We start from the raw sequence: 21,202 nt of genomic DNA, 5'->3' as shown, positions 1-21,202 counted from the left end.
GTCAGAATAAGACGCTCTGAACGTGTTCAGCCCCTTCCCAGCCCCAGCCCTGAAACCAGCCGCAGCCCCAGGGCCCCCGGTGAAAATGGGGAGAGGATGTGCCATCTGCTCACTCAGCAATGGTATTCTCCTGAGAGGAGAAGTGGTGTAGCTGTTTGTTTGTTTAAATTTGTGCTCCTCTAATTACAAGTGATGTTGAAATACCTTTTTATATGTTTAAGGACCATTTTCACTTCTTTGTAAATAAACTGTCTATTCCTGTCTTTTGCTCATTATTCTACCAGGTATTTTTCCCCCAAGTTTCTTTTAAATTTTGAATCAACCACAGCTTAACTTAGACAAAGTTGAAAACTCAGCACAAAGAACAGACTTTCCTAAACTATTTCTGAGTGAGTTGCTGGCCTGGCCCCTACTACCCTAATATTTTAGTGTGTATTTCCTACAAAGAAATCCCCTTATATCACAATACAACCACCAAAATCAAGAAGTGTCACCCAAATGTCTCTCAGGAAAGCTAAAGAATTCAGAACCACACCCTGCAGTTACTTGTCTCAGGCCTTCTTCCCGTCAGCCCTTCTGTCCTTGACTCCCAGAGCCTAGATTCTACTGGCCTATGACAGGGCAGTCCTTTTAAAGAAGGGCCCTTCGGGGTTGTGCCTGATGTTTCCTCCTGATTAGATTCAGGACTATCACAAAAGTGACACTGCATTCTTCTCAAGCTATCCTGTCGGGTGGTAAAATAATTCAATTCATCTCATCACTGATGAAGGTCGCTTTATTCGTTTGATCACCTGACCGGGGTGGTATCAGACAGGCTTCCTCACTGAAACGTTACTTTCCCCACTTTGTACTTCGGCACTTTGAAGCTATGCCATCTCCCCATCATCATCAGACACATACATACAGTCACTCACTCATTTATGCCGCCTGCATGCATGGATTCCTATTTTATTCACTGGGCCATAATCTATTACTGTCGTTACTAATTTTAATGCTGAAATTGCCCCAAATTTGGTGAGGGGGGAAGTTTTCGAGTTGGATTTTGGGTCATATTACATGTCTCTATCATTCTGCAAGCATTTCCTTGTTTTCTGACGTAAGAAATGCCAGTATTATTTTATTCTTATTTCTCCCATCCCAGCTCGGAAATCTTGCCATTTCTTCAGGAAGCCTAGAACCCATACACATCAACATTCTCAGGTGTTCTGCTTGTTACAGGCCTTCCAGAACATGGATCACTTTTAAAAGATTCTCAATCATCTCTGAAGCATCTGTGCCACACTTTTATTTGTGCTGCACTCACTGCATCGTCCCCGAAAACCTTCTGAATTATCTGAATAGTTTCCGCGGAAAAATGAGCAAGCTTAACGCAAAATCTGATGCAGATTCTTTGCTCTACTCACTCAGTCATTTTGAATGTGACGGCCGCACAGCACACATGCTCACTCAGTGGCGTCTACCGCCCCACTGACTATCACAGTGAAGTCGTCATTGTTCACGCATGCACATTCCAGTCCCCTCTCCTTGGCTGCCAGGTTACATCACTGTCGCACAAACCATTCTATGAACAATGGCTGGACTTTTTCCCGGACAGTCCTTGTATATTAGGGATATTAATGTTTTATCTCTGACACATACTACAAATATTTTCTCCAGTTTTCAGTTGTATACTTACATCTTTTAAACTTACTAAAACAAAAACAAAAACTTTTAAATCCTTATCTTTTAGAGATACATGTTAAAATATTTACAGGTAAAATGATAGTGTCTAGGACTTGCTTTAAAGCATGAAGGGAGAAATGGGTGGTGGTACAGAAAAACAAAACTAGCCATGTGTTGATAATTACGACATCTGAGTGATGGGTCCAATCTACTTAATATTTAAACTTTTCCACATCAAAAGGTTTTCCCAAAAGCCCTTTCATACTTTAAAACATCCCTTTTTATCATATATCATCCTTGTGCATACATAAAAACAGGCAAGCACTATACATCGGCGAAGGCTCTTGAAGACCTCACACCCAGATTCTCGCTCTCCTGGACCACCTCTCTGAGTAGGGGCCATCAACCTCGCCGGTTTTCACTCCATGCCATTCTCTGGGCCTAAAGGAGAGCTGATGATGCAGCCTCTCTTAAGAATATTTCATTGGGCCCCTGAGATTTTCTTCCAAGCTGCCAGCCCCCTTTCTGGAGGTTTAGATGCTGTCTTCTGGGTCTTACCCAGGATGCTGTGCACAGGCAAACAGTGACAACTGGAGCACAGCTGCTTCCTGACTGCTCCTCACTTGCAACTCTAAGACACCTAAGATTTCAGAAAAGTTGAAATGTGCATCTTAGTAACTGATAAAGATCAATAATTATAAATATACACAGTGTTTTCAGTTTTATCTGTGTTTTCTAGTTAACACATTCCTAAATTATACATTTCCCTAAATCCAGTGATAGTTCAGTATTGTCTCAGATTTTATAGCATAATGTCCATATGCAGGTTTTCAAAATTTAATATGTATTTCTTTAATAGCTCTTGCTTCATTATAATTACCGTGACAGGGGTTCATGTCAATTTCTCCAGCAAAACTGAAGTCCCGAAGGCCAGAATATTGCTGACTGGCTTTGATTCCCAGTTCCCTGAACAGTGCACCAGGGCCGTGGAGAGCTCCATGAACGGGTGCTGTGTGAATGACCCTTCCCGAGAGTACTGGCATCAATGAAAAGCAATCCATCAGCCCCGGCCAATGTGGCTCAGTGGACTGAGCAAGACGCTGCGAACCAAAGGGTTGATGGTTTGACTCACAGTCAGAGCGCGCGCCGGGTTGTGGGCCAGGTCCCCGGCTGGGGGCGTGTGAGAGGCACCCAGTTGATGTATCTCTCACACATCAATGTTTCTCCCCCTCTCTTTCTCCCTCCCTTCCCATCTCTCTAAAAATAAATAAATAAAATCTTTCTTTTTAAAAAAAGCAATGAATCAACCTGCCAACCAAGCACACGAGTAGCCTCCAGAGACACCAAGGCTGGTGCTTTTCGAACCAAGTGACTGGTACTTCCAGTTGAGACCCTCAGAATTTGAAGTCTGAGAAAGGCCCCCGTGCTAAACTGGCTATTCTTGTAATGCTATGTCGTTTTTCATCCATTCAAAAATACCTAATGATCATCTACCAAGCACTAGCAGCTGTGTTCATAGACGGGTGCAAAGAAAATCTGCTCTAAAGAAGCTCCTGTAGTTACCTACGTGACAAGTATGCACACAATTACAAAACTGAATGAGAGGTATTATGATAGACACGGTAATCAGGTACCATAATGGGTGAAGAGAAGCACTTAATGCAAGTTAGAAGCTTCCCAGAAGAACAGACGCCTGCAATGAATCTTAAAATAGTCTCTTCCTATTCTCTAGTGCTCTGTTGCCCAATTCAGCACCACTAGGCACACACTTAAATTTGTAGGTATTAAATACAACCGGTTTAATTTTAAAATTAAATAAAAGCCAGATTCCTCAGTCACACTAGCCATATTTCCAGTGCCCAACAACCATACGTAGCCAGTATACCTGGCCAATGCTCACACAGAACATTCCCATCCATGCAGAAAGCTCTACCACATAGCACTGTTCTTGGGCCCTCATTCAAATAAAGGTTATGGTTCTCCCACAAAGGTCCCATAAAACAATGTGAGGTAGGCCAGATGTATAAAGTAGAGAGCTGCATGCAATGAATCTGACGCTATATTGCAGAGCTCAGGTCATGTGACAAGAATATTTTAAATAAGGATGTTACTCAAACCAATGAAAGAGGAATGTCAATCTTTGATTCTACCTTGAGACAGAACAACCTATCTTATATGAAGAAACTTAAAAGTGAATCTGATAGGAAAACAAAATGTGAAGAGAGGGTACGGAAGAAAGGCAGAAATAAAGAGGGTTAAATGTTAACTTTTAGAGACCTAATTCTTCCCACCACCTCCTTCAGTGTCCCTTTAAGGAAATTTGTAGATATTTTTAATTCTTCCAAGATGGAATGTTTTTGGGAGATATGATCTTTTCATTTAAGGTATACTTAACAAAAATACCATTGACAAAAGCATCACAACAAAAAATGAATTGCATGTACCTCTCAAAAGCAAATTTTAATTATTTTAAAAATAGAAACTAGGAGCAGAAATCACATGTATACGTATATAAAAATCACCACAGGGAAATACTGCTTAAGCATTTAAAAGCAACATTGATGACAGCAACCTACCAGTTCGGATTTGAAGTAGCCTATTGTGTTTTCATCCAACTGAAAATATCTTCTCTTCCAGTTTTTCATCTACCAGAGATGAACACAGACATAAGACTTCTGTTTCTAAGAATGTCAAATGTTAATAACCATTTAATTATTCTGAAATGAACCCACAATTGGAAATGTCAAGCACTGAAAAAACTCAAAACACTACCCTCCCATGATGAGACACATGAAACTTCCTTTTTTTCGCTGCTTAGGTCTTGAACTCCTAAATCAAACTTGGTGGCTGACTTTCAGCTTTTATCGTATGATTTTATAATCTACTTTCATATTTTTAATACTCTAAAAGTTTAAAAAAAGAAAGCACCTCCCCATCTTCTTCACCCCAAACCCCCATAAAATAAATGCTCTCAAGAGTTCAAGAGCAAGAACAGGAAATGTTATTAAACCACATCAAGTTTCCCCATCTATACTCATAAAATGCACAAGTCTTTCTATAAATACCTTGTACTTAGTAGTAAAACAATAAATATATTTAAAAGTGAACCTACTCTGTACAAACATTTTTTGTCAATGAAATATCATTCTGAAAGCACTTCAGTATCTCTAAGGGGTGGTATTTTGGACTTAAGGGTAAAGCACAAAGGGAGGAACATCTCCTGGCCGGGCAGCTCAGGTGGTTGGAGCATCTTCCCAATGTGCCAAGGCTGCAGGTTCCATCCCCAGTCAGGGCAATGAGTGCGTAAATAACTGGAACAACAAATCCATGTTTCTTTCTCTCTAAAATCAATTTTTAAAAACATGACAGAAAGAAAGGAACATCTCCTTAAAAGTCCTAACATACAAGCGAGTCACACCTGGAAGAATTCTGACTTGATCTGCAGGCGTGGTGGAGGGAGAAACCTCCAGCCCTCGACTTCATTTCCCCTAACCTAAAGAAGGTCAAGCAATTAGGACCCAAAGAACCTTCCCTTGGCTGACCTAAGCTGATGAGAAGACATGAGAAGTCAAAGAAACCGGCAGTAGCCCTGGCTGGGGCGGCTCAGTGGGCTGGGAGTGGTCCCGTGGACAAAAGGTCCCGGGTGTGACTCGGTTTGACTCCAGCCGGGACACGTGCCTGGGTTGCAGGCCAGGTCCCCAGCTGGGGGCACACCAGAGGCAACCTGATCGATGTTTCTCTTCCACTCTTCCTCCCTCCATTCCCCTCTCTCTAAAAATAAATAGATAAAGTCTTTTTTTAAGAAAAGAAAGAAAAATGAAATTGCTGATAAGCTTTCAGTATTTATTTACTTACAGGATTCCTTTCTTGTATTTGAAAACTTTAGGTTTATTTTCTCACAAATTTCTAAAGATTTAGTTCACACAGAAAGGATGACTTCCATTTTAGAAAGGTACTTTGGAACCTTAGAAATACTGGTAGATTTACTTGCTTTTCCTACAGTTCGCCATCACAGACCTGGTTGTGTAAGAATACCTGGGCTGACCCGTAATAGCACTTACTAAGGACCAGGTGCTTTGCTAAGTGCTCTCTTGTTTACACCTTTCAAAAACCCTTTTTGGCATGTTTTATAATATGGCTCTCCTTCAAAGAAACTGAGAGGCTGAGAGGTTAGTAGCCCAAGGTCACAGAGCTTTCAACTGAAGTCAGCCCAACATCAAATCGAGCCCTGGGCTGACTTCCACACCCCACGCCCCACGCCCCACCCCCGTCGGCTTCCTGCTCTTTCCTTGACCCACTCCCAAGGGGGGTGAGGAGATCAATAGAAAAACGTTGTGAAATAAATAAAACTGTTAGGAAGCTCATTTAAAACTGAAGGTCAGTGGTAATAAGCATTAATTTACCCAGCTGTTCACAGACCGAGAACATAACAGCACTGAGTTATGAACACAGAATAGCCCTTATCCCACCCCCTGGCTCCTCAGCATGTGCATCTCTCGCTTTGGGTCTTTCACAAAATGAGCAATTCGCACGCTGAGGCTGCTAATGAGCACCCATTCTTCCTTAGGCGCACGTTTCCGTAAGCTACGCACCACTGCTCCTTGTTTCACACAGTATCCCGCTTTGATAATCGCACCGTCTGAAGGCGGTTTGGGAGCAAAGTAAGGAAGATGGCTCTGTGACCGCTTCAAATTGTTCCTGTCTATACTTTCAGCACAGTCATTTACTTCTTCTTTCTGAAACGAAGCAAAAAATAAATAAATTCTTTTCTTGTGTGTTTAGCTTCAAAGCACACTTGTAGTACAGCATGGGGGATGCAGTCATGATACCGTAATAACCACGCGTGGTGCCCGGTGGGCGCTGGGAAGTATCGGGGAATACCTGATAAAGTGCACAGCTAACCGCTGCACTGTACACCTGAGGCTGATACAAAGTAGTGCTGAATGCAAACTGGAATTGATAAAATTTTTTTAATTTAAAGTAAAAAAAAGACACACTGGTAGGTAGGTCATGTTGTTACCCTAGTAGAAATCTTAAACTTTATTTAAGTTAGGAGCACAGATTCGAAAGTATTAATTTGAGATACTTAATCCTAACTTTCCCATCACTGATTACATCACAGGTTTTATTTCTCTTGTTCTGCAGAAGTCCTGCCACCAGTGCTCTAGGGGCAGAGGTAAAGGTTTAATTTTGTGTCTTGATTTAATTATATAGATACACAGAAAGTTATTTTTTAAGATGTAGAGTCCTCAGTCCCCTTCAAACAGGTGCCCCCAAACAGGAAAGCCGTAACTACAACACATTATCAAAAGGGACACCGGGGCCCTGACCAGTGTGGCCCAGGCGGCTGAGCGCCCTTCTGCAAAGAGAAGGGTCACCAGTTCGATTCAGGTCAGGTGGGCTGCAGGTTTGGGTCCCAGTCGAGGGCGTGTGGGAGGCACCCAATAGATGTATCTCTCTCCCACTGATGTTTCTCTCCCTCTCTCCCTCCTTTCCCTGCTCTCTTAAAAAAAAAAAAGTGAAGAATAATTTTTGATGACTTGAAAAATGTTTGAGATCTAAGTGAAAAAAGCTGTTTACAAAATACAGCTGACCCTTGAATAAGATGGGGGCTAGAGACACACAAAAATTTAGTTGTTGTCCCTCAGTATCTGCAAGGCGTTGGTTCCACGAACCCCTGCATATACCAAAATCCACGGATGCTCAAGTCCCCTCCATGAAATGGTGCAGATCAATGCAGGCAGGCAGCCCTCTGCGTCCATGGACTCCCACCCGTGGATGGAAAACAGCACAGGGATCTATTGAAACAAAATCTGTGTACAGGTGGACCCATGCAGTTCAAACCTGTGTTGTTTAAGGTTCGACTGTATCTCCATTTCTGGGGGTAAAAGTACACAGAAGAAAGGCTCAGAGAAAACATGAAACATGAAGTGTTGTTTATCTGTGATTTCTAAATTTTTTTACAATAAACTCTTTTGAAATAGGAAACAAATACGTAAGTTTTTCGTGTTAACTGACTACTGTACTGTATTAATTCAGAAGACATTGTTTTTGTTTCGATAATATTGAAACCAATATACAGAAACGAAACCAACACATAATAGAAGAATTAACCTATTACCTGAGTTGGAGTAATGATGGGCACACCACCAACAATGTCAGTCCTGTAAGACACCTGCTTCTTCCCACACTCGCCTTGGCGACTCAGGTTTTCAGAATGAGGCTGTGAGTCTGGCTGCTTTGGTACCTGATATAGTAAGTTAAATGGATGGTTTTGCAACCAATATTACATATGATACCCTCCTGTATCACAGAAGTTTCAGTGTAGTCTATTTACATAAACTTAACATATAAAAGTTATTGATAGTGTATGTGTACGTAACACTTTAGGTTCTCATCCTACACATTTTCAGTTACAATAATGTTTATAATACAGCCATAATTTACAGAGTGCTTAGTAGGGTAGGTACTATTTCATACATTTTTCTCATTTCATCCTCCTATCCAACCCTAGGCATAGGGCAAATCTCATTGTAGCAGTAAAACAACAGGCTCAGAGGCATTAGGGAACACCTGACATTCCAGCTAAGTTTGTGTAACTGCCGTCCGCACTCAACCACCATATTATACCTGTTTATTAGAGCACTTAACATTGTACTGTAGCTCTGTGCTATTATCTTTTCCTTCCCTTCCTTCCTACCCACGACTTGGCCGTGTCCCTGAAGTCAGGGATGGTGGTATATTCAGCAGCACTAGCTTTAGGACAGTGAACACATACTGAGTATTAATAAATGTTGGAAGACTGACTCAACAGATGAATCTAAAAGCAGGGAAAAAAGAATAAAATACTTAAAAAGTCAAAATGTTCAAAATAACTTGAAATCTATTAGGAATTTTAAAAAAGAATTCCAACACCTGTATCAATGATAAATCACTCACAAGAATAAACAATGACTGTTAACATGTGAATTTCATATACAAACACCTCACTAGTGGAATCAAAAGCATTACACATGTTTAACATACATTTTAGTTTCTCTTACATGGCCTCATCAGGGAGTAAGGTACTTGGTTAATTACTATTTCTGTCAATGAACTGTTTCATGTAGTGTGTATTTGAATTATAAATTTTTAAGGTTTGGGTAACGTGCTCAGCACCAATTATGATGTTGACATGATATTTAATCTCTCGCCAATGATTTAAAGGGCACCTGAGGACCCTGCAATCTATCACAAAAATTATGACAACCAGTACCAACAAGCACAGGGGTAAAGGTGTAAAAACATGTAATTTAAAATTAAATAGCTTGTCTGCCACACAGTTAATCCTGCTAACAAGGTGCTGGCACAGCTACAGGGGACACCATTCACACTGCATTCAAAGACCCAAACAAACCATTTATTATGATTCCGAAGCAATGTGGTTTCTCAAGTTTTATGGTGTGTGAAGTATCCCCCAGAAACATTATGAAAAATCTCAGATTCCCAGCTCCATACCCAGAAATTCTGATTCACTAAATCTACAGTGTAGTCCACAAAAATGCACTTTAAGCAAAAACACCAGATATTTTTGAGGTGGGTGTTTCAAAAACCACACTCCGAAACACTGCTCTAAGCTCTGTGCTCTTTCATGGCGCCACTCCCACCGGGTCTGGGGAAGACCAGGTGCACAACGGTGTTTGCAGACCAGGCTTTACAAAGCACCTTTCTGCAAAATATCGGGCAAACCCGGTGTATGTTCACTCTAGCCGATCCCAATCCACATACAGGTAATCTATGGACACAAGGAATCTGTCTCGGGGGATTCTGAAACTCCCTCTCTCCACCTTCTCCTCCCACCTCGAGCCCGGCTGCCCCCCTCTCCCCTGCATCTGCAGAACAATGCCGGTCGCTGGCAGAAACCGGGAGAGCGAGGGAAGGGGAGGAAGGAAGCGCATGCTGGAGGGGATGGGGCTGCGCCTTTTGGAGTGCTTTTTAAAGGCAGTACGACCGAGGACAAATTTCACTGGACAAGATTCACATAAATCCTTAAGAGTGAAAGGTCTGCGGGACTCGATTCCCAGAAGCAATTCACTATGGAAGGCCACAGTGTTTTCTAATGAACAGCACCATGTATTTAAATTATTTTGACTGAGAAAATGTGGCTAAGTTATCCCATTAAAAACAGAAAATAGCATTAAGAGAATGTGAAACTAGAGAGAGAATTTCCTCAACTACCTCATTGAAATGTGCTGCTTCGAGGCGACCCATAGAAGTAGTTACTCCCTCTTTCAAGAAGCTGAGAGCTTAGCCATCATAAGAATTTCCTAAGAAAAACCTGTAATATCCTCCTAAAAATACACCGAAATTTATATTGTTTTCTCCATTTCCCTTTTAGAAATGACAGTATATTAAGTCCTAACCTATGTCATTAAGCCTACTGCCTCTAATGTATCCTTAGACTGCTAAACATGGCATAATTCCAAGGTTAGAATTCAAGAATTAACTCAGAATTGCATTTTATAATTAAAAATCAACTAAATTATAATCATCTCCCTTAAGAAAAATAAAAACACAAGCAAAATACCTACAGATATAGTAACTTTCTTAATGATTCTAAAACATTCAGTTTAAATTCAGCCATTACAATAAACATTTTTAGGACAGGGAAAAGAAAGCCAGCTGACTAATGAGAACCCGAGAAGTGACTCACTAGACAGACAGCACGTTATCAAAGGCAAGCCCGGTTTCACTGCCTTATGCTACTAATTCAGAGGGTGAAAAGCTTGAGACTATTCAGTACTTTGTCTCTTAAAGCACTAGGAAACCTGTGCTGCTTATTACTGCAAATTGTAAAAAATGAATTCAGTAAAGTTACTAGATATGGTCTCTCTAAGGAAATTTCCCAAGTAGGGAAGATTTATCAGAAGAGTTAAAAACAACCCCTGTTGGGTGGGCGTCATCCCACAAAAAGAAAGTTCGAGGGTTGAATTCCGGGGCAGGGCACAGGCCTGGGTTGCTGGTTTGGTCCCTAGTTGGGGCCCGTGTGAGAGTAACCAATCTATGTTTCTCTCCCTCTCTTTCTCCCTCCCTCTAAAAATAAATATTTTTAAAAAATTTTTATAAAAGTCAGTGACAACTTTTTAAGAATTTGTACTCTGAATCAGTTAAAAATTTGCTTTCTTGAAAGTGCACAAACCTAAAATAACTTCGGCTTCGTGTACAGATCAGATGCAGTGCGTGGGTGTCTTCTGTCATGTGGTAACAAGCTGTTCTCGTGCAAGACAAAAAATTTCAACCTAACTCTGAGAACAGCTTTAGTTACATTAACTCTTTATTGTGTTGTGATGTAAATATGGAATCTAACATATGCTGACTTTAAGGGCATATGTTTTTTGAGAGTAAGTTGTTTGGGGTCAGTAAAATAACTGTAGTTCAGTAAAAATACACAGGTTCACACAGGAATTCCTCCCTCACCCTTTCCATGTGGGCCTACTATGTGCTCCTCTACCATTGTGCAGGGAGGAAAGATACTGGTTAGTATAACCTATTTCCTTGCTTAGCATCAGTTGTAAGTGCTCTCTCAAAAGTCTGTTGTTGCTTCAGGAACAGAGGAAGGGAAGGGCGCCTTCTCAGAGAGCAGTATGGCGCCCGTGCTCCCGAGTGAGGCTCCAGTCACGCAGACTGGGTTTGGCTCACAGCTCCCCCGCTTACCAGCTATGACACCTGCAAAAGTGATTCAATCCTTCTAAGCCTCACATCCCCACATGACTTAGGTAAGCCTTCAGTGCAAGGCCTGGCACGCTGTAAATAATCAATACACACTAATGTCCACGAGAAAACCAGAAAGAGAAGCCCAGGTTGGAAGCAGATGCTACAGCACAGACAAGGAGTGCGAGAGTAGCAAGCTCTGGAATGCGAGCGGAAAAGGTGGGTGTGGGAAGAGGTTTAGAGCCTAACACAAGCCACGCAAGGGCCACGAGGGCAGAAGCCTCTGGCTGCCGCAGCTCCTCAGGTCAGCTCCCACTCCTGTAGCCCACCTCAGCCCCAACCCCAGCTCCTGCCTAACAGCACTCCCAGTCACGCAGAAGACTGGACAGCCTACTGCCATTACCCGGGTGCGTGGCAGGGAGCCTCTCACTCGGACAGAAAAAGACTTGTCCCCGAGGTAGAACTCTCCCATGCAACTTCCCCTAGACACATTACAAGCAGCGGCTACAGTCTACAGTAACACAGAATGGGTTAAATAGGCATTTATTCACATTATAAACCCCTGTCTCAAATAAAATGTGAATATGCAACCTATTAGTAATTCAGTTATTATTCAGTAGGTGTATTTTCAAAATGTAGAGATTACATCCAGACATTAAAACTGTTAAAATACAAATACTTACTGTGATTTTTATAGCTTTGTTCAACACATTTACCCATTCTACTAGGTCTTGCTGATCATTAGCTTGTAGGAAATACTTCCTCATCCCTGCATTCATAACTGTTGAAAGAGAAAAAATATACAACACACGAAATTTTGCACTTGTTACCTCTAAGTTTATGTTTATAGGAGTTAAAAAACCATGCTAGGTTCAAAACTGTGACTCCGTCAGATTTGACAAACTGTTAAACCACGTATAATACTGCTATTACCACTCAACATAGGTAAAACTCTTTTATATTGGCCACGTTTTTCATTAAACAAAAATACCACAATATATTTAGCCCATCCCCTAATGATAGACATTTAGGCTTCTTCCAATTTTTGAAATTATATAAAATAGCCCAATGAAACATCGTATATATACATTTCTCCATACTTAGGTTAGCATTTCTATAGGATAAATTTCTGAATATAGACTTGTATCAAAAAGAATTCCCATTAAAATTTTTTTATAGATATTGGCAAATTATTTTACACTCCTACCAAGTGTATGATATGCGAAGACCTCTTTTCCCTGGCTGGGTAGCTCAGCTGGTTAGAACATCATTCTGATATACTAAGGTTGCAAGTTCAAACCCCAGTCAGGGCATATACGAAATGTAACCAATGAATGCATCAGTAAGTGGAACAACAAATCCATGTTCCTCTCTTTCCCTCTCCTCTTCCCCTCTCTCTAAAGCCAGTAAATACAAATAAATTTAAAAGATCTCTTTCATCTTTACCAGCACTGCTTACCAACACCTGCATTACTTAGGTACCTCTTTGTATGCAGCTTCAAGGCTTTGCCACCCTGGGGCTGGAGTCTGCAAACAGCATTTCCTAGACTTTCCTGCTTCCTCAGGTCAGGTCCTGCTAAGGGGAAGTACTGACGGGAGACTGACAGGTGGGCAGGAAATGAGGAGGGGGGGCTGCTGCTGCCAAGCGCCTCAAGAAGGAGCAGCAGCCCGGGCAGCAGCGCACAGCCAGCTGGTGTGCGCCTTACTGCAGCCTCGCAGTCCCAGCAGCAGATGTCAATCACGAGCCTGCAGTGGCCACTCCTCCAAAGGTTCTGGGGAAGCTACCTCTCTCCCACGCAACCCTGGGGGTGGCAGCTGCTTCAAGCAACTTCTAAGCTGTGGGTCACTTCAGCATTCCTTCTACGCTCTCTCAGCCTTCCTACAGCTGAGTAACTAACACCCTATGACAAATCGCCAGGGTTTGAAATACCTGGTGTCTCGGGTTTTCCTGCTGGGACCCTACCTGCTTCCGCACTCTCGGGTTACCCAATGGGCGAATAATTATACCTTACTTAAATTTGAATTTTGGGTTGGGGCGGGAAGGCAGGAGATGGTGAAGAGGGGATAAATGGTGACAGAAAGAGACTCCATTTGGGGTGGTGACCACACACTACAATATACAGATGGTGAATTATAGAATTCTAACACCAGTAAATTCAATTAAAATGAAAATTTAAAAATAAATTCGAATTTCACTGATAGTTGAGACAAGTTAGTTTTATATGTTTATTGGCTATATGTATTGGTTTTGTGAGCTTTGTGTATTTTCCTTACTTGTATTTCCCTGAGTTGTTCATTTACTGTTTATTGATTTATAAGAGCTTTTATATTAACCTTTTCTGTTTTATTTCAAGTACTTTATCCAGAGTGTCATTTTTCTTTTCATTGTTCATGGTATTTTTTATCAAACAGAAATATTTTATCAATCTTTTCTTTAATGACTCTAGCTTTCATATCATATTTTTAAAATCTCCCCAAGATTATATAAAAATAAACATCTTTATCTTTCCAGTGCTTGTATATTTTCTTCATAATTAAAATTAATACATTTGGAACTTTTATGCAATTAAATTTATATATGTCCCTTTAGTGACTAAAGTAAAGACCACCTCTGCCTATACAGTTGTCTAAGAACTACCATACTCAACTCTTATATTAAAGCTTAATAAGTAGGTATCATGTGCATCTTTAAAAACCAAGCATTATTCTAGGAGCTAAGGCATCTGAATAGCTACTGTTACGATTTCTGAAACATAAGCCTAACTTCCAGAAGTCCCCCTCAAAATGTGAAATGGTGTTGCAGCACTCAGTTCACTGTGACAAGGAAGGGGGACAGTGAAGGCCATCACAGGGAAAGCCGCTTCTCAGGGGCACACGGTTCTGAAACCGAAGCCGACCTTAACTGAGGTCCAGACACTAAGCGGGAGCTTTCTCTTGAATTGAGAGGAAGGTCCTAGGAAATCAAATCATTTCTTGTGAAGTGCTATAAAACAACTGGTCTGGAAACAAAAATCTACAACACTGTAAACCAGTTCTTTTATGTCTTACCAGAGACTGCAAAAATTACAAATGCCACAGATATAAATGATGACAAATTAGTAATTCACGGGGACAATGTCAATATTTAACTTATGTTTTTAATTTCTAACAATCATTAAAGCATCATTTCATGATCTTTTTCTAATTTAGGCTGAAGCTGAGCTCTCCTCATAATGGTTTCTTCTTCTCAAAACTGTTTTGCATCCTGGATGGTGTGACGCAGGGGATTGAGCGCTGGGTCTATTCTGGGTCAGGGCACATGCCTGGGTTGTGGGCCAGCATGCAAGAGGCAACCAATCGATGTTTCTCTCACACATCGATGTTTCTCTCCCTTTCTTTCTCCCTCCCTTCCCCTTTCTCTAAAAAAATAATAAATAGAATATTCTAAAATATATTTTAAAAATACTGTTTTAGGCATCTGCCCAGAACACCTAAAGAACCTGAAACTCTAAGCACTATACCTGCTACAAAGTAAGTGCTTAATACATACCTTTTTGAATGAGTAACTTTTATGTAAGAACTTTTAAGGGGAGAAGAGAGGCAAATGGTACTCTAAAAACATGCTTAGCACACCTTGCAGTCTGAATAAAGATCTCTGTGCCCTAAATATTATTTTCATGGCAGAAGGGAACACAGTGAAAGGAGGGGGGTTAGAAAACCAGAGCTTGGAGTCAGTCAGACCTGACTAGCTCACGCATCTACTAGCAATATCATCTCATAAAAGTATTTAATCTCTCTGACCCCCTTTTTTCTCCTCTATGAAATGGAATACCTCCCATCCCTTCCTTGAAGGATGGAGGTGACGTATGTAAAGAAGCCAGCACAGTGCTTGGGACAAAACAGACCTTCTTCTTTGTCATTACCATCATCTAGAGATTTCCAAGTAGGAAAGCATCTTGAGCCCTGGCTGGTATGGCTCAATGGACTGGGTGCCAGCCTATGACCCAGGGGGTTGCAGGTTTGATTCCCAGTCAGGACACAAGACTCGGTTGTGGACCAGGTCCCCAGTCAGGGGGTGCATGAGAGGCAACCACACTTTGATGTTTCCCTCCCTCTCTTTCTCCCTCCCTTCCCCTCTCTCTAAAAAGAAATAAAATCTTTTAAAAAAAGAAAGCATCTTGAAACACTTTAAGCAAATTACCAAAAAGTGTCATATTAGCCATGTCTGGGGAGGGGCACAGGAAAAGGAAGAAATGAAACTTTGAATAACAACAACAAAAACAACTGCATGAGACCTCTAAGTTGTTTGGCTTTCAAAGCAAGGGTTTAATCGTGTATAATGACCCCAGAGGCCTGTGTTTCTACTACCTTTTCACCAAGCACTTCTTTATTTCATTTCAAATCTTTGCCATGGGAGTAAGTATATCATAAGAATAAAACATGAAGCACAAATATCAGCTTGACTGCAAACAACCACCATCTCACAATCTAGGATCAGTTGCTTGTGGTTCAAATATGGGTCAAATAAATTATGAGACACTTTATTGTATTAGTTGTCAATTTTCTCTATTCCCTCCATTCTTTCCCTATTAGTCAGATGGTCAACTTCCTTAATGGAACTTCTAATTTTCTTATTTCCCTCCTATGATCTATTTTTGTCTTTGTTCTACTTTCAGGTTTTTCTGACTTTTCCCCTGAGTTTTGCATTGTCTCGCATTCCTTTTTCTATTTGACAGTTGGTTCTCCCTCCTCAAAAGTCACATAATCCTGGGCTGTCTGTCCATATTTCAAAACCAGGCCCTGGAGGCTCTCCCAAATACACGCAGGGTTGCTGGCTGGTGGACTTAGCTGGACAACAAGCTCTTCCAGCAGAAACGTGCAGAGGGCGGTGCCCGTGGCTCCCTTCTCTAGAGCACCCCACCCACGTCTGGCAGCCGAGCCCTCTGGAGCTACGTAGTGGGCAGGCTTCTGTGTAAACCTGTTTTCAGTTTCATACCTCATCTCTCCCCTTCTCTGGGACTAGTACCCTCAAGCACTGAGCCTCAATGATCCTATTTCTGGAGATAATACAAACGCCATTTCTTGCTGGGGTTGGGGAAGGGTGGCTGCCAGACTGAGCCAGATAGATGTAGGGGACTAGAGGTTGTAAATCCTTTTTCTGGCCCCTCCTTGCTGCTGTTTCCCAAGGCCATCCAGAGGTGGGCGTGTGCGCAGCACACTGAGAAAGCTAGCTTCTCACTGGTCTCTCCTCCGCCAAGGTATTTACCGCTCACTCTCCATCTTCATACACTGCGGGTTATAGATGTCTGCTGGTCTCATCGAAGATGGTTTGAGTGGTTCTTGTTCTGACTATTCTGGGAAATTTGGGAGGACAGAGACATAGTGGTGGAACAGTCTTCATGTTGCCATTTTTAATAGAAGTTGTGGTTCCATTTTAGAAGCCAGGGCCTCCCTCTCCAAAGGCAAGCAATACATGAATCTTTACTAGCAGACCCATAAATAAGTAATCTTTGATCCCAACTAAAATCACCCATTTTAAATGTCCCAATAACTGACGTCAAATCTATTACTGCATATTCCAATTCCTTCAAACTGTAGGTTTGAGATTTCACATTAAAAAGACCCTTCAGAAGTATGTGTATTACACATTCTAAAATACAAAGTTCTGTTGCTTGACTTGCTCCCAGTGGCCTTTCATTCACAAGTCTCTGACATATTTTCCTATTTAATAACTGAATTATACATCTGTAAGAAACACGTACCATTTTTTAGTTCCTTAGTCGTGATAAAAACATCCTCTGCCCTGCTATACTGCATCCTGTTCATGTCCCGTTTCATTGTCGGATACATACGACTGCCATTAGACGCTTTGCCTAACATGCTGTCTCCTGAACAAACCTGCTCTTCCCAAGCAAAAGAGAACAGAGAACTTTAACCTCAATCCTATCCCAAAAAGTATTTGCGCTTTAATGTAAAACAATCCCTTTTGATGCCAGCAGGCCATTCCTAATTTTTGTCCCTTCCATCACTAATATCCACTAACATACTCTCGGAGAGCACATCAATTCTCCGAGCTTCAACTCTCACCCACGATTTAAACAGATTCCAAATGTCTCTATTCTTCATCCTCAAGCTCCATCCAGTCCCTGAACTACTGTCACCAGAACATTTCCATCTGGCTCTTTCCCACCATTTCAAACCCCTTAACAAACATTTTACCCTACTGATCAATCACTCTGCTGGATCCCTCACTTCTTTACTTGAAGCAAATCTACCTGATTCCTCTTGTCCCCTCAACGCCCATACAGCCAGTCACAAGTCCCTGCACGTCTCCTCCTACAGTTCTCCATCCTCCCTTTCTCCCCCACTGCTACCACCCCAGTTCCAACCCCTACATAAGGATCACAGCTTGAAAGCCACTTAACTCATCTACCTGCATCAAAACTCTCTTATCCATACAAAAACATAAAAACCTTCCTTTGCCTGATGAGTACTTTCTAGATGCTAACGTCTTACCTCTTATTTAAAAAAAAAAAACCAATCCCAGTCAACAGCATAGCATGCCCTGACTTCTGCCTGCACGTCCACGTTTTCGACGCACCATTCCCTCCAGCTTCCCTGAGCTCTCAGTTCCTCGCGCACACCCTGCTCCTGTCCCCTGCACAACTCTGTCAGTGAGGTCCTCCCCCTTTTTCTCACCAATGGTAAAGGATAATCATGGTTAGCCAGCCACCAACTCAAGGCTTTCCTCCTTCAGTGAGGCTCCCCTGGCTCCCAAGACGCCCAGTAAGGATTTGAAGTTCTTCCTTCGTGCATCTTGAATAGACTGTACACCCCTTTAGCTGACTGTGATACTTGCAATAATTACCTGGTACTGCACGGGCCCGTGAGACAACCAGCCTGTGACAGTGTGAAGGGCAGCAATTGCTTCCTACTACTCTATACAAGGTAGAAAGTAAAAACATTTCCTCAAGCCTCGCTGGATGTGATCACTATAAAGACCTAGGTAATGATTACACATTGGCAGAGAGCAGAGGTTTTGACTGGGGTGAGACACAAAGGCTTCATGGGTAAGCAGTAGTTTTAGTTCTTCACCTGGATGGAGGTTTCAAGGGAATCTGCCTTAGGATAATTCATTAGCCCTTAGGTTTGCGTTGTGTGGTTTTTGGCGACTGTTTTCTTTTACAATACATGTAATTATGTAAGTCTAACTTAAAATCACTAACATATAAAATATGGCTACTTACCAAAACAGAACTCAGCCTTTGGCCTTAGCTTAGTTGCATCGCTAACCTAACAAGAAAGAGATATGAATCACTCATTTCTTCAGATGAGACAACAACCAGCCTTAAATACTGTGCAAACTTCCATGCATATGCTGCCCCAACAATCATACACACCTAGCACAGAGATCTAAAAGTAAACTTTAAAGACAGCTGAAAAAGCACCGCAAATTAAATACCGGATATTGGTCCCAATAGAAAGCTGTTTACAACAAATGATACTTCTATGTTCTCTTTGAACAAACTTGTTTTTTTCCAAAGGAAATATGAAAAAGTTAAAAGTAAACTATTATGTTTTATGTCACACATAAATATTTTTAGTTTAACACACTTTTCAAAATGCCCTCAATGAATAGTCTACAAAACTATGAATTCTTCCCCAAGTACATATTTCTAAACTAGCTGTGCATTTCAGAGAAAATGATGGTGGGCAAAGGAGAGTGCGTGTGATCCAGGAGGCATTAATCTACAGCAAGGAAGTCAAAGCTGTACATTAGAAAAAGGGGTCTCTTTACTAAATGGAGCACACAGTTCCTCTTAGAGAGTGAAGCAACGAACTGTACCTGCTTGCTGCTGTCCCTTTAAGGAAAGTAGCTGTCTTGGAAGCTCATTCATGACTATTGCCATGCTGCTGACCAGTGTTAGAACTTATAATTGTAGCATCTGTTTGTACTTTCAAAAAGAATTCTAAGGTTCCTGACTGATCCCAACTATAAATTCACAGCTCTGAGTCACACTGAAATTTGTTCCAGAAATAAATTCTGGGGAAAAAAGCGGCATGCCTAAAGTGAGTACAAATTGTACCATTCAAACTTCCGTAAGCTGTGGACAGAGATGAAAGTTAACAGAACTACACGGAGAAGGTTACATTTTAAAAGGGAAGCGATGGAGGAAAGGAAAGCAGCTGGCCAGTCAGCCTGCTGGCTTAGTTCATAGTTTTTATTAAAAAGAGCTCCCATTTTTTTCACCTGAAATCAACACAAAATAATATTGAATGTTAACTGTAATTGAAAAAAAATAAAAATTAAAAAACAGAAAGCAAGCTTTGATTAAAATCAAGTACAAATAAAGTGCCAATATAGAGGTAAAAAATAAAAACCACTTTGAAAAAAATAAATAGAAAGAGCTCCCATTTTCAAAAAGACACAAGCAGTTGGGCCATCTCTCCATCAACTGACTATTTCAGTAAAATAGGCCTTTCCACATCACTCCACTGAGTCAAAAATGCGGCAGCATGGTTCCACTCCCATGCTCGTGCACCGCACACAACGAACCAAACGGAGGCTCTAGAACGATGTGACCATGGAATTCAGTGTTTCCTCGTCCTAGTCTCTACAGAATTTAAGGTGCAAGCTACCCTGAAGCATTTATTAAATGTTTTAATTTACAGGAACACTCAAGGTAAAACCTAAACGGTATTTGTCTTCATCAATTTACATTATATGGCTTTAACATAAACTGTTTCTCTTTAATCTTTATTGTTCAAGGACTTTTTTTTTTGGTCAATGAGAATGAATAGCTCTATTGTTATATTGATAACAAAGTATTTTATTTATAAAAATATCTTTTAAACAGACACACTTGTAAACTGGTCTGTTGAAGACCTCTGCTAACAAATTCCAGTATATGCATAATAGCGAGCACTTGCGTATTTCTTAATCATATTATGTTGCTACTGTTCACATCTCATATCCTATGCCATCAACAAACGTATTACTTGGTGTAAAACACAAAAAACCCACAGGAGAAAAACTACCTGACAATGCCAAATCTAAAGTTTTAAGAAGAAAAATAGTGCTGCAAAAATGCCATAAAAATCAACAAACAAAAGAAATTAGTAGAGCGAAAGTGAAATGAGAGGAAAATAATTAATTATAAAGATGGTTCATATTTTCCTCAAAATAAAACATAAAAAGTTAAGATAATGAACTTAAAAATTGTAAACAGTTTAAAAATATATAATACAGGCTTAGAAAAATATTTTTCGTTTCCAGAGACAGAACGTAATAGTTAACGGATTTCTCCCCTTTTGATGTTCACATACCTCACCATAAAAGTTAATGTTAACTTTTGCAGTGTGTTACATCCTTAAGTTAATTCCATATTCTCCCTAATTTTTAACCAAGAACATCTTACACGTGGTAATCATGTACTACTTCCAGCATGACATGAACCTGAACATCATCATTAAATGACACAGAAAGGAAATATGCTCCTTTTATTCACACTCCCATTCTAAGAGATTTTAATTCAGGCATAAATGTAATTCAATATAGAAAGACTACCTTTGAAATGTAGGTAAGTTTAATGGCTCCAACACGAGATGATCCAGAAGGGAGGTTCTAGAAAGAAGTTATTATTATATAGTTAATATCCAACATTATGAATTTATTTGATAATTTTACATACCTTTAAAAAGTCAATGAGTTAGATTTTTTTAACACTACATTTTACAAATCAGCTATTTCAAGTATTTACTAGGTCTGAAATCAAGTTGACAACGTGGTTATTAGCAAAATTGAAGTCTCCTCTGTTCCATCTCAATAGATTTTATAACTAAGAAGCTATTTTTATTATTGTAGCTAAAC

At 40.7% G+C, this 21,202-nt stretch overlaps 1 protein-coding gene across 3 annotated transcripts in view; it reads right to left on the bottom strand.

The window, feature by feature from the left end:
- PLEKHA1 (pleckstrin homology domain containing A1) overlaps positions 1-21,202 on the bottom strand; it is a 46,928-nt gene that overhangs the window by 9,078 nt on the left and 16,648 nt on the right. For 2 of the 3 annotated variants that reach the window (XM_054581647.1, XM_054581646.1), the window contains exons 3-8: positions 20,900-20,956; positions 18,579-18,624; positions 12,036-12,133; positions 7,784-7,909; positions 6,255-6,398; positions 4,239-4,307 (exon numbers count right to left, since the gene is read on the bottom strand). In XM_054581647.1, coding sequence (XP_054437622.1) covers positions 4,239-4,307; positions 6,255-6,398; positions 7,784-7,909; positions 12,036-12,133; positions 18,579-18,624; positions 20,900-20,956 — 540 coding nt within the window. The remainder of the gene's footprint in view (positions 1-4,238; positions 4,308-6,254; positions 6,399-7,783; positions 7,910-12,035; positions 12,134-18,578; positions 18,625-20,899; positions 20,957-21,202) is intronic. The other variant, XM_054581648.1, reaches the window with a different exon arrangement.

The sequence above is a fragment of the Pteronotus mesoamericanus genome, unplaced genomic scaffold, assembly GCF_021234165.1.
Source record: "Pteronotus mesoamericanus isolate MK-2021 breed Mesoamerican mustached bat unplaced genomic scaffold, CSHL_Meso_final contig_657, whole genome shotgun sequence".
NCBI classification, from domain to species: Eukaryota; Metazoa; Chordata; class Mammalia; order Chiroptera; family Mormoopidae; genus Pteronotus; species Pteronotus mesoamericanus.
The sequence above is the reverse complement of the archived record's forward strand: the minus strand, read 5'-3'. Positions and strand labels throughout refer to the sequence as shown.